This window comes from Varroa destructor, unplaced genomic scaffold, assembly GCF_002443255.2.
Source record: "Varroa destructor unplaced genomic scaffold, Vdes_3.0 BEIS01000001.1, whole genome shotgun sequence".
Classification (NCBI taxonomy): domain Eukaryota; kingdom Metazoa; phylum Arthropoda; class Arachnida; order Mesostigmata; family Varroidae; genus Varroa; species Varroa destructor.
The window spans coordinates 10,061,016-10,074,285 of record NW_019211454.1 but is presented as its reverse complement, the minus strand read 5'-3'; the positions used below and the strand labels follow the sequence as shown (position 1 = coordinate 10,074,285).

The 13,270-nt window shown below is 43.5% G+C and overlaps 1 protein-coding gene and 1 long non-coding RNA gene across 12 annotated transcripts in view; one reads left to right on the top strand and one right to left on the bottom strand.

Moving 5' to 3' along the window:
- Nucleotides 1–13,270, top strand: part of sn (fascin domain-containing protein singed) — a 53,185-nt gene that overhangs the window by 21,778 nt on the left and 18,137 nt on the right. The window contains exon 1 of one of the 5 annotated variants that reach the window (XM_022798950.2): nucleotides 990–1,791. The exons of 3 other annotated variants lie outside the window; for them this stretch is intronic. In XM_022798950.2, coding sequence (XP_022654685.1) covers nucleotides 1,655–1,791 — 137 coding nt within the window. In that variant the 5' untranslated portion in view covers nucleotides 990–1,654. Of the gene's footprint in view, nucleotides 1–989; nucleotides 1,792–6,591; nucleotides 6,881–13,270 lie in introns of those variants that run through there. One more of the 5 variants, XM_022799103.2, reaches the window with a different exon arrangement.
- Nucleotides 1–13,270, bottom strand: part of LOC111248276 (uncharacterized) — a 43,219-nt gene that overhangs the window by 20,383 nt on the left and 9,566 nt on the right. The gene's annotated exons all lie outside the window — the stretch shown is intronic.

The window sequence follows — 13,270 nt, the reverse complement described above, 5'->3', positions numbered from 1 at the left end:
ATATCTCCGGCAGCTGCTGAGGCGTGTACGGACAGCAACGGCAGTGTTTACCAACGCCCAGCTGAAATCCTCGCTGGTCATCTTCCTTCTATTGTTTCACCTCGTAAGTTTGTCCAATAAAAATGGTAATGAACGTCACAGCCTAACAAGCTTTCCTTGTTACGTTCACGCAGAAAAGCAGAAGGGGATTTGGCCCGGTTCCTTCCGTTCTTCGTTCGTCCTGGAAGACGAAGCCCGAGGCGTCGGCCGGTTCATCTATGCCGGTGGTTCGCCCTTTCTCATGTTTTATTGGCCTGTTCAGTATGACCCGGCGCCTCACAGGTAACTATGAACGAGTCTGGCCCTCTCATGCCAGTCGACTGTTGCCTGCAAGCCGACTGAACGGACGGAAGTGAGTTAATGCCGACATTTTTTTTGGGCTTATTGTCTCGCTATCCGGCACCGAATAGAACTATGTATCTCTCGCTGCTTGTTAATTTGGCTGCCGTCGTTGAGCTGCTTTTCACTCTGGGACCCACGAAGTGCAAGCGACTCGGTGCGTTGCATGTTGGCTTCTTCGGGCGCTCCATCAAGCGGTCGACCAACATTGCCACTAATGCTTCCTGTAGCTTCTAGCGAAAAGAGCGGCAATAACTTCTTCTTCTTGAGCTAACATCATCTAGCAAATACCAAAGTAAAAACAAGAAACAACAAAATTCATGCTTTTCTCTTCGTTTTGTCTGGCGCCGACGCCACCGCCGATTCTCTCGGTTACTACTAACTCTGCTTTGGCTCTCCATTGCTGACGCAGGCGTCAGTGGGTGCAGGCGTAAACAGCAGCGTCTCGACATGCGCCGCTTCTCGATAGCAGCGACGGCAGTCAGGCTATAAACGGTTCTGCTCAGCGCTATTACTACGAGATCTTCAAGCGTCTGGGTAATAGCTTTTTATTGGACGCTACAAAGTCAGCCGCTTCTTGATGTAGGCGCTACTGCGTAAGCATCAGTTAGTCAGTCTACTGGTCAGCCAACCACCAGACAATCAGTTGTGATCAGACATTCTCCAGGTCCACACCATCGGCACCTTTCGCTTGCTGTTACCTCTGTTTTGCGCACCTTCGAACCCCCGCTCTGAGTGAGGTCGCACTTGCGAAACCAAGAACAGCACATCGCCGTTGAAATTGGCGACAATCGTTTAACTCCGATGTTCAACTTAACGGCCGCTACACCTTTGCCTTTACCTGACGTATAGATCCTGCAGCAGTAGTAGCATTAAGATAGTTGGCTACGGTACTAGTGAGAGAGCCCACGACTGACGCCAGCTACTCAAGGTGCACGTGAGTGCGGGGTGTCCAACTAACCACTGTCAATAACCACGTGATTTACCAGATCCTGTGAGGCCTGCCAGCTTGTTTGGGTTCGGACGCGTGTCAGTGAGAAGTGGACAACGTCTAAGCATCGGTGATCCTTGTTATATGAGTGTTTAAAGCCAGACAGGCGAAAGGCTGGTCAAAGTAGCGGTTTTCGTTTCCAGATACCGAGAGAAAGAGCAATCGTCGGTGGCTGTAGCTGGTTGCGCGGTGTTATACAAAACGATCAGCCGTGCTTAACGCACGCATGCGTGTATTGTGTGCAAGGCTTTATTAGTCGAAGATAGTTGAGCACATCATTTAGACATGGTCGTAGCTGGTCAGGAAGGCAATCATCGCCTCAACAATTGCGGTGGCGAGACGAGTTTGAGTGCTGAAGGTGAAGGCACTCAACTGATGACTAGATTTATAACACTTGGCCCATTTGCGGAGGTCCCATCTGGGTAGGTTTATGAACGGCATCGGTTCTGAAGTCTAAAACTTAGTGTTATATTGAATTAGAGTCTACCTTGCACATCCACGGTTAAGGTTAAACGCAGAAATTTCGACCAAGTCACTTGCAAAGTCTGCCTGATTCAAACCATACGCATTTCAGTTGTTAACTCATTGAGACAAGTTATCACTTAATTTATTAAGTTATTATTACTATTGTTATGCCATATTATATAGGCAACAAATACTAATGTATATGAAAATGTTATCGTGTAAACCAGACAATGTTAAATGGCTTCTTTTTTTATTTATAAGTGTATACGTCTAATTATCCTGTCGACTCTTGGATAAGACATAATAATAATAATAATAATGAGCTTTGTTAATTCGTACAGTCGCTCTCTAATAATCGCTAAGGTACAGGGTCTAGATATTTTTCGATGGTTTTTTGCAGCATGCACTTAGAAAAAGCTAAAATAACATAAACCAAAAATCAAGTTGTGATAAATGTTCGATATAATGATGTGTGGTTATTAAAAAAATATCCCTAAATTGAAGATATATAAGAGGTTCTTGTTTGAGGAGCCGTACATAAGCAATATTTTAGATTCAAGTCTGAGCTTCAAAGGCTTGAGACGTACGGAGCTTCGGTCCTTATAAATATATATTTGTATAATTTGAATAGGAAAGCTTGAAATGTAAAATATTACATACACAAAGGTGGAGTAGCTCTTCTATTGGCGTTACATTTAGAGATAGAGGCCGTTTAAACAATACGATGCTTTTTGAGCTGCATCATTAAGCAGGTATACGATGTTGATTTTGATCTGAGATTACTGATCATATTGAGATAAATTCTAATGTTTTTATTTCAGGTAAGTCCTAACATAATAGAAACGCCGAACAACTCAGTTCAGAGGCACTTTCGAGATAAGGAGAATACCGTACGTACGAAAATAATGGTAATACCATTAAAAGTTCGTATTGAGTTAATGTATGTTACATGTACTCCAGTAACGAACCGGGTCAAAAACAACATTATTAACCGGTGTGGGAATTTGTTCGTTATTTTTTATTTATTTTTGAAAAAATAAGAATAGACATATTGCCTACGGCCGCTATCTTGTGATAGGGATGCTGTCTCAGCCGTTTCAAGCGAATCCTTTGTCCTACAGTAATTTCTCATTGTTACACGGCGGATGAAGCTTAAGTACGATCTTTCAAACGTACGCTTAGTACTATATTGCTGTTAATTATGCCTTTCTTAGGATAGTAAGTTTGACCCTAACCTATGGAATGTGTATGAGGTGGCCGAGGTATGCGAATGCTGTTGATCACACGTATATAGTTATATTATGTAGTATGCATTGAGCGATACGATTATACCTCAACGATCGTCAAACAGTTCGTTCGGAGTTACGGGTTGCAAAATATATAGTCCAATAACAAACGCTCATTCAAGTATACATTGACTATAGAATTCTGTCAAGCTATGATAGTATGCGTCCTTGCACGGTCATCCTTTTACTGGCCACTTCGAACTGCTTCTCAGCTCCCGTCTGAGGCTCTGACCTTCATTGAACCTCATCGCGCCGTGAAAAGTGTCGCCACCGGCTGATTCGGCCTATAAGAAGCAACAAACGTGACAGTGCCAATTGTCCTTCTGTTCATCATCATCTCCTTCGCCTGCGCTCTTCGCCACGAAACTCCCAGAGCCTTTGTGCTCATGTCTATGAGCTTCACTGGTTCATTCACTCGTTAGCTGTTGTTCTGTTACTGTTGGACCCGTGTCATTGTACTTTGTCAGCTGTTGACGAAAGGCAAATGCTAAAGGGCCTTTTTTGCTCGCTCCGGCCACGATCGTTCAGCTTTGTCTCGAAAGTGGGTTGAGTCCTTTTTACGCATTTAATTTCATTTGCTGCGGTTGAAACTTCTGTTGCTGCTGCATTCACAGCAACGTCTGATGGGCAGCCAGTTCGGTCCTGCATTTTCCAGTAGCGAACAAATGAGAACGTTGAACGATCACCGTCAGCTAAGTTACTTTCATCAGATAACTACCGCGTTCTCCGTGTACTATACGTAGATCTCCGCCCCCTCTTGCTTGTCCAAGACTGATCACAACCGGTACCGGCGCCGCCGTTACGCAAGGGCATACAGCAGACAGAAAATGGCAAAACAAACCATACATATATATATATATATATATATATTGCATTTACTGTCTGTAGTGTCATCCGATATGTGAATAGCTGAGGATTGATAGATAGGATAGAGACGAGCATTAACGGAGTCGGCTTGAAGCTTTGGTGGGTAACGTTGCTTGACTAACTAAGGGGGTGGTAGTAGAGGGTATGGTTCGGTAACAAGTTCTTTCGTTTTCAAAATAGACGCCGTTGCTACCTGTTGTCTGTTGGCCCATTGTTGACAATGTCTAATCTATGTCGATCGATGCAGTGCCTGGTGGCCGTTGGGCATCGTTTTGTCCGCCAAAATAATAGGACAGTGTATTCCAGCGTTGTCCACGCTTCTATATCGACATGAAGATTATATTTGAAGCTGCGCCAGCTCTCATGCTGTGCTCGGGAGCTTGACATCGGCCTATCCCTACAAGGCGCTGTGTCGTTATCATTGGCGCAAGCATTAATAACAGCGTGTGAGCGGTAGATCTATTCATTTGGCTGAGGACACTTAGTGTAACGGCTGTAGCAAGCATCGTCAATCAGTACATTTCTTAACCGGCCAATCAAAGAACGCCTCCCTTCGCTAGCTGCCACGATGTCCTGTCGTAAGCGTGTGAAGCCGAAGGATGGCACGCAAATATAGCAACGAACGGCGCAACAGAACCGCGACAGCTTTGACTAACTGCAAAAAACAATTTCATCATGGAACTTGTGTCAAGTAAAATCGTTCAGATATATCAATTTTGACCTAAACTTCTTAGCGAAATAACGCTTCTTATAACTTAATGATTAGAAAAAGCCTGCTCCTCTAGATTTGCTTTTGCTCAAGAATAGACCAAACTCACCCCTAATGCGGGTAAGAGGTACATTGATAGGGCGCGCAGCCCAACTCAACATCTCACAGACAAACAGGTAACGAATTTGAATTTTAGAAGAAGAACCTTATATGGTCGTCGTGTTGTAAGTAAGTTGACGTTTGTTTATCAACATAAACTACTCGTCATTATCAACGCTAAATTTCGTAGTTGCTATTTAGCATACAGCATTACAGGCCATGTAATACTTCAACTAATATTGCATGTACGTTATATTTAAGTCCATGACATTAAACGAAGGGCGTCTAAGCTATATGGTTGATCTGTGACTCCGTCGTCTAAAACGGGCCATTAGGACCAGAAAACAGCTCAACACTCGTTCTGATCGGAGGTTCACAATAGCGTAATCACATCACATGGTAAAAATGAAAGTTCCGCATGCGTGTGCTTGTGCACATACTCGGCTGAGCTTGCTAATGCATAAGTCCTAATGTAGACCAATCGCTCCCATACGATATCCCATTGTAAACCTTTTAATAAAAATCATACGGAATCATATGTTTGGTACGTCGGTATATGAAAAGCCATATTGTAATCCCGTAGTTTTATAACCCCCTCTTTGTTTCGTGTTGTCCGCCAGACTAATCAATCGATATACATGATCGTATTGATTCACAATAGAGCAATATTACTTTTTATTAGTAGACGTAGAGTGGTTTTTGCAGCTTACTGTTGCAACCGTAGATATCGGACGATATCTGTACATCGAAAATGCGGTAATAAGCACTCGCAATAAAGTTAACAATTATACTTTGTATTTCATTTACCGATGATTTGTCCTTCAATTTAACTACGGCACAAATATATTACGCTTCAAGTTTGTTGCTAAGTGCCCGCATTCGTTGTGACTACTGCTATTTCTGCTGTCGCATGCTCGACAGCTGGCGTCTTGCGTACACCTGCTCACGGCAGTGATCAGTATGCCCTTCAAGTATTAGCTCTCATACGTGCGCCTTGTTCTTTCCGTTCGTGTACGGGCCTATTTTCCGCCAGTTAAGGTCATTTCCGTTTGCGTATGATGATGATGTTGCTCGTTTGTTATTGTGCCGCTTCTCTGCGTTTCCTTCGGCGACTTGTTGTCGCTGTTGAAAGTTCTCTTGTTGTTGCTGCATCAGCCAGCTTTGTCGTTGAGCATTTGCTTCAACTTCAGCGGTTGTTGCCTCTGCTTTAGTCGGCAGCCTCCCTTCTCGCCTAATAATAGTGGCAGGCTGTCCATCACATCAGCGTTCGGCGACGAAGCTGCCAAGAGCCGGTGACGTTACTACAGCTCATAGCAGCGATTGAACCTTCCTGTCCCTCGTGTCTCTCCTTCACCGCGACCGCCGTCGCCGCTGCCTCTGCCGCGGGATTCTGACACTACGGGACGTTTCTTCATCGTCGCCGTCGTCTGCTTGATTGTCTGGCTGGCTGGCTAGCGCTGTGACCAGCGTCAGAGTTACGACCACTATCAGTTCGTCTAACCATTTTTCAGCAGTGGCAGGAGCCGGTCAGACCACAACAATCGCAGTTCACCACTCACCCCACAAGTGCCCCTGCCATCGCACACTCAGATGGCTACAGGTCGCGCGCAGTCATCAGTCGACAGCCTGCAGTGGGTAAAGGCGTCAACGTGATCCAGAGCTATCTATAGGCCAGGCTGTTTGGATGCTATAGTACTCTACGAGGGGTACTGAGGACGTGAGTGACACAAAAAGTTGTTGAACTTCTCACCCGACATCGTTTAGCCTAAACCGGCGCGCAATATATTGTGTCGGATTCTCTGCACTAGAATAGTTCTTGATTCTCTAACTTCATCGCGCATATATAATCATTTAGTGCGGTTCTGCTTTCACGTCAGTCGGTTAGCTATTAGTTGGGTGTCGTCTTCTACGAGATCTTCCAGCGAACGTTTCCATTTTTTGCCTCCGTAAAAGCGAACGGTGTGTCTTGTCTAACTAACAACAGTGAGTGGGTTTAGTGTCGGAGCTGCTCTTCAACACGTGTTCTACGACAATGGTGGTCCATTTTGATCGTGACGTTCTCCTGGAAAATCATCGCCGAAGCCGGTACGTTCGCACAGGATTTTGCTGAGGCGGATGATTCTCCTTCAGTTGTTGTTGTTGTTGTTGCTATCGCACGTAATGAGTTCGATAATAATTAAACATAGATCTACCGTAAATCTGAGATAGGCAAGAATGGTGCACGGTGTTAACCTACAGCTGCTAATGCTCAATACAACAGGCTATATTGAATCACAATGATGTTGTCTATGATCTATCTATAGCCTGTCAGCTGCTATTAAATTCGATAGCTTTATTCACTTAAAAAAAAGAAACTTCTTGGCTACTAGATACAGGATTTGCCAATAAAATTGTGCGTATACAAATTCGGCCTGGGTAGGCATCGCTTGTGATTGCTTCAGGTCTTCGCTCGCTAATTAGAAATTGAACAACGATATTTCGGCTTACCTATCGACCTCACTGGTTTAAAAGGTAAATCAGTTGTAGCATCGCAATTAATATAATATTATTGGCCGATAGAACGTTCGCCAGTTATTTGCCTCTGGTCACCGGACAGACGTAACGCACGCTGACATAACCCGTTCGGCTTGACCGTCGACGCGTACGTGACGGAATCCTTTCCCTACGCATAGACTGAATGCGCTTTTTATATCTATCTAACGGCATTGCTAACGCTTATCGTATCGGCGCGGCTGAAAAAACCGTGCTTCCAACGTAGTGTTTATCCGATTGGCGTCTAGTTTATTGTAATCTATGTTACATCTCTATGACAAATTCAGTTTTAGAGACAACCATATCAACAATGATATGTTACCAATCGCAATAAAACTGCCAATGGTAAACGTTGAAGCCTTGGTAAGGTGGCAAGGTGACCGCTGACATTCTCGGGATCATTTCCCAAATGACGTTATTCAACTTAGCCGCGTGCTTCGCAAATGAAGCATACTACAAAAAGAAATGGTACAGCAAATAGTTGTATTTCCAGATACTGGCGCTAAGCACAGGCGTGCTTAGCTATTTGTGGCGTCTGATATTCCTTTCACCCTAAGCAAACGCTGTGGTCTTTAACGTAAGCGTCAGATCTGACTGAAACGTACCAATTTCATTCTCCCAGCAAACCCATAACAACCACCTACTGCCACAGAACAGATGCTGTTCTCGTACTGATTGTTATAGTGATTTGCTTGTGGTACTTGTTGTAGACAAACAAGTCTCGCTGCTGCTACCACTGTCGTTGTTAAGGATTGACAGCGTTTGGTACTGCTCGGGTGCGCATTACACGAACGTAACATAAACAGGCAGACATGTTATCGTCACGACCCCGTCAAGGGGTACTCACAACGTAAATCTACACGTATATATAAAGTGTGTGTGTGTGTGTGGGGGGGGGCTATGACGGCTAGTTTTCTCTGCCGGACGCTGGATACGCTCCGCGACGCTCACCGATTCTCACGCACAGCATCGGCGAGCGAGTAGCAGCGACCGATTCTTCAACCCGATAGGGTCGCAGCCCGAAAAAGCGAAAAGGAAAGAGGTTGAGAAACAGATGGACACATCTTTCTGTCCACATCTTCTGACACACTCTTTCAAAGCCGGCATTGTTCGGAAATCCGTGTTGCGCACGAGTTTGAAACACAACCATTGCGCAATTATCTCTGCGATCGTAAGTGCAAGTTAGTAAGTAATCTGCGTGCGCTCGCTGGTACTATCGCGTGTATTACACTTCGATCCAGTCAGTGAATGTAGCGTAAGCTTCGCATTGGCTATAGCCTCCACAAAGGTCTGTTTATCGAAACTAGGTAAGTTCTATCGAATATGCCTGAAAATTTTCTATATTCGATCCCGTACTATTGGCTAGAAATACACATCAAAGCGCTACATTTGTACACGAAAATCATAATAGTAATTAGGGTAATTGAACTTCCTGTGGCTCTGTACAATTCTAGCGAAGAAGGTTAGGATCAACTGGGAGCATATTTGGACGGTACATGCTTAAACAATCACCGAAAGTTTAGTGGGAGTATCTTTTTTACTAGGTGCCGAACGAATACATCTAGTCTTATTCTTCATTTGAGATAAAGACGTCTTTAACTTTTCACTTTTAACTATTTCACTCTTAAAGAATAGCTTGCCAGTAGTGTCCTTACTGACCTACTATGCTTAATTAAATTACGTAAGGTCATCGAGGCTCTGATTTCCAAACTTGTTACAGACTCAGAGGTAAGGGAACAAGTAGCAGTAGCACAAGGCTAGAATAGTTGTAAAGTTGATAATGTCAACACTTTGATAATTCGCATTTTCCACAGATGTACACAGTTCAATCACTTATTCTACTTTCGCCTTAGTAAAAATTATCTCTGTATAATTATAGGCAATACGGAGGCGTTTTTGTTCGCAGGATAATGTTTCTGTTCAAAAATACTGTTTATCGACATTGTGTCTCGGATGAATTAGGCGCGGTGAATGCTTATGGCATCACCCATTAGAGACAAAATCAGATCTGCTGACATCTTGAGTTCTTTCTGGCAGTGTCTGTACATATGCATCGCTTGTACACGTCGCTGTACAGCGGATTCTATAGCCAATTGCAATAACAGCTGTAGCCGATGTAGACAAAAAAAAAAAAACAGAATCGTACAACTGCGCCCCACAGAGACCGCTTCGCCCATCACCCTATCATTTATTGGACGGAAACACACATCGAGTTAGCAATCATTGTTTAGAGAAAAACAAGAGAAAAAAACATATTACTAGGACGAGAGTCTGTATCGTGCTGTGGTCATATCATTCTCAAGCACTGATTTTTTACTCCTGTGCATCGATGTGGCTGCGTCTGCCAGGTGGCAGTAGCAAGATGATTTTTTTGACGTGTAAAAGGTGTTGTTTGCGATCTGCATTGTCTGTGTTGATCTGCTATTGTACATTGTCATCGCAAAGGACGACCGTACTGTACATAGAAACAACAATAATAGCAACAATGAAAAGATGGCGATTAGTTTTTTTTCGCGTTATGTGAAACTCGTAAAACTGATTATGTTGCAAAGTCCTCTGTCCGTGGTGGAAATCGTGCTCGATCTGTTCTTCAAATTGGAATAGAATTTTACATGGGCGAAATGTTACTGCTAGATATACTCGACAAATTCAAACGCGCAGCGGTTGCAACATGTTACAATGTCCTTTCGAACGGTGTGAAAATGAAAAGGCACATGTGAAACGTGTAGCCTATGTGCATAGGACTGCGTAGTGCATAAAAGGTATGGTAATGCAAGGCCCTCAAAGAAACAAACAGTCAAATTGCACAAATCTTATCCGTAACGATAATTACAGGAGAAAAAAAATGTTTTCTAAATAACTTGTCTGTTCTTAGAATGATAACGAAAAAAAAAATCTCTAAAAAATGGTTCTCTTCAGCAGGAGGGGCTAGCCCTTTCTGTAGTTGGCCATCGCTAGCAGAAGTCGATTATGGGAAAACTGCATCTGTGAAATAAAAAACCAGATTCACAGAAACTTCAAATCAAGCTTCCTTTGAATGCAACAGTAACCAATGGAAATCTATCGTGTGCTTTCGAACATTTGCACACCTCAAAGCCAGACTACTTTGTTTTTTGCGTTAACTGAAGGAAACGAGCCATCTTTATAGACTAATTATAAGCCTTTCCAAAATTTCACCGATTCCATACGGCTGTTCTTACGAATTGTATACACATAGAAAAATCAATGGTAGAGCTATGACGCCAAAAATATAAAAAGGGGAGAGGTGACATAAACAGCAACGATATTGTTTTTGAACATAGTCAGCCTTCTGAACAAGATGGCAATACGCTGCCAGGTTTTGGCAGCTATCACTTGGACTAGAATTCGAAAGTGTCATTTGCCTACTCGAATCTAGGTGAAAAATCTTAGCCCGACAAATGCGAAACAGGTCATTGAGCCAAGTTCAACTTTTACCACTTATAGGTGACTGAAAAATATGTTCTTTTGTTTTTTTTTTTTCAAATAGAATCGTATCTGTAACCTTCGAAATAATCTTTATTAAAAAAATGCGTATGTATGCCCCAATCTTGGTTATATAACAATTTTCCAATTGTTGCGACATTGTTCCAATGAGCGACCCTAGAGGGGTATGCACAAAAGATAAAATAAATATCGAACCGGTTGACGTCAAATCGTTATTTGTGCGTACGGTACGATTAACGAGCTCGATTTTGGACTTGAACAAAGAGTCATAAGATTGACCTAATGGGGCCATAAACTTCCCAGCTAAAAAATGCTGTATTTGTCCGTTTTAGGTTATGTTGGCGCCGGAAAAGTCTAATGCTGGTTAGTCTGCAATATACCCATGATTGCCTTTCACGTGAACTAATTAAATAAGTTATAAGTTGGAAGCGGTCCATTGAAGAGATTTTAAAAGGTACTTCAGCAGATCGCTATATATATATACTATGTGCATAAGGTTCCTTACGATGTATGCTGCTTTAGTACACTTAACGTGCTACTGAACTTATCACGCAGTAAGAGACGCTACTGCCGCGGGTAACGTGCCCAGCTGCTTGACAGTTACCCACTGCCGTGGCCCCTTGATTCCGCTGCTCCGTTGTTTGCTGGCGTCAGTAATTATCACTAGTCGCTCCGTTCAATTTCCTTGGCTGATCAAAGCAACGAGCATCGCAGTTGCCGGACAGAGCAGCTCGGACGCCAACGTCGAAAGATCGACAATTACCGAGCGATCGGCATTGTGGTAATAATAATAATCAGGCCGACCATCATGACCGGGGGTTCATTGTTGCTGCTGGTCGTTTGCAATTAACTATGATAGTTGGCACTAGAGCTTTTCTCGTTGTTGTTGTTTCAGACTGTGCGAACAAAATGAACCTTGCCCTATTCTTAATAGCGTTGGCTAACACCTGCGGCGGAGTAGGGCCGATACGCTTCGGAGCTTGGGCTTCAGCGATCAGACAGGTACAGATGCACAGACGAACAATCAGCCAGCTAGCTGACCCACAAGTTTGCGAAAAAGGCTCTGTCAGCCTCTGCTATTAAACGGCTTACGGTTGAAGGTGAACCGTACTTTACTTCGAAAACAAGCAACAGCGGTCAACCGCGATGGCTATCCGCAAATGTCACGAAAAATTGACGTTACTCCCGATCACCTACTAAACGGCTACTCGCAACTATTTACAGCGTTTGTAGAATTATCCTTGGCATCTTGACGTCTTTGCAAGTGTTGTGTTCCTCATCGTTGAATATTTTGTTCTTCACTGCACCTATTTGTGCGGTGCTTATTGAGTACTGGCTGGGGCTCTGATCAGGACAAAGAAAGACTATCGACGAAGAAGAAGCAATACGAGATTTACTTGGCCCACTACGAAAGCAAGCCAATAAACTAAGCAGGCTAACTAACACGTCTGATCTTATTCTGACCGCGTACGTTCGTACGCGTCATCCAAGTATCTATCCTCGTGCACTGTGTCCTACATAGTCCACGAAAGATTAGGTTCTTTTTTAGGCCCTCTTGTCTTAATGATCACGAACGGAACTTACTTATCCATTTTTTTATACAATTCGGTTTCGTTTGGAGGTCAAACCTCTGATTCGGGTCTAACCAACGACTTGTTTAGCCAGACATTGTTGAACCGTTTATCTCGTTTGTTAACGTCAACACTAATGGCCGTTACGCCGTTGATTTCGTCAAATTTCCACTGCCTGTCAAGCATTACTTTGGTATTGCCTTTAACGGCGATACGTAGAAATATCCGGTCTGCAGCATAGTATAGACCTATCAACCAGACGTCGCCTACATGAAGGTCATGTAGTCATCGTGCGTACCTCCGTCGTGTCTCGTCCGCCGGCAATCGCCAGTTAACTGCTACTAGCCTTCGTTAAGACAGAGCACTCGCATGCAGTAGATGTGGTAATAACACAGTGCAGCGTTCGAGATATTTTCGACTCATCAAAACAGTAGATATCTGAATATTACCTAAAAATACTAAATGTAAACAAGTGACCCAGCTTAGAACCACCAAGCGGTGCTTTGCCCCATAGGTGCAATATCTGTAGCGAGTCCAAGTCCAATCTTTTACTTAGAGCTCTCCTTTTGGCGTACTTCAATGGGAATTGCAGTTCAAAATCAGCACCGCCATAAGCTGGCCGTTTTCGGTGTTTTCTATTATCTCTTGCCAATGATCGCAACGAGTACGAGTAGATCAATAGTAAACTGAAGTCCTTTGCTCGCTAGTTCCTTCCGCGTGGCAACGCTACCAACTTATCTTCTATAGCAAGACAAGAGCGTAAGTAAAGAAAGTTCTCTCTGAGCAGGTTTGTCATTTGCATATGCTCGGGAAAAAATAAACGACTAGGGCGCGATTTAATATAGTTCCGTAATGTGGATGTTCTTTGTCAGTAATGTCGGAAAAATCCGATCGCTCGACTAGTTCT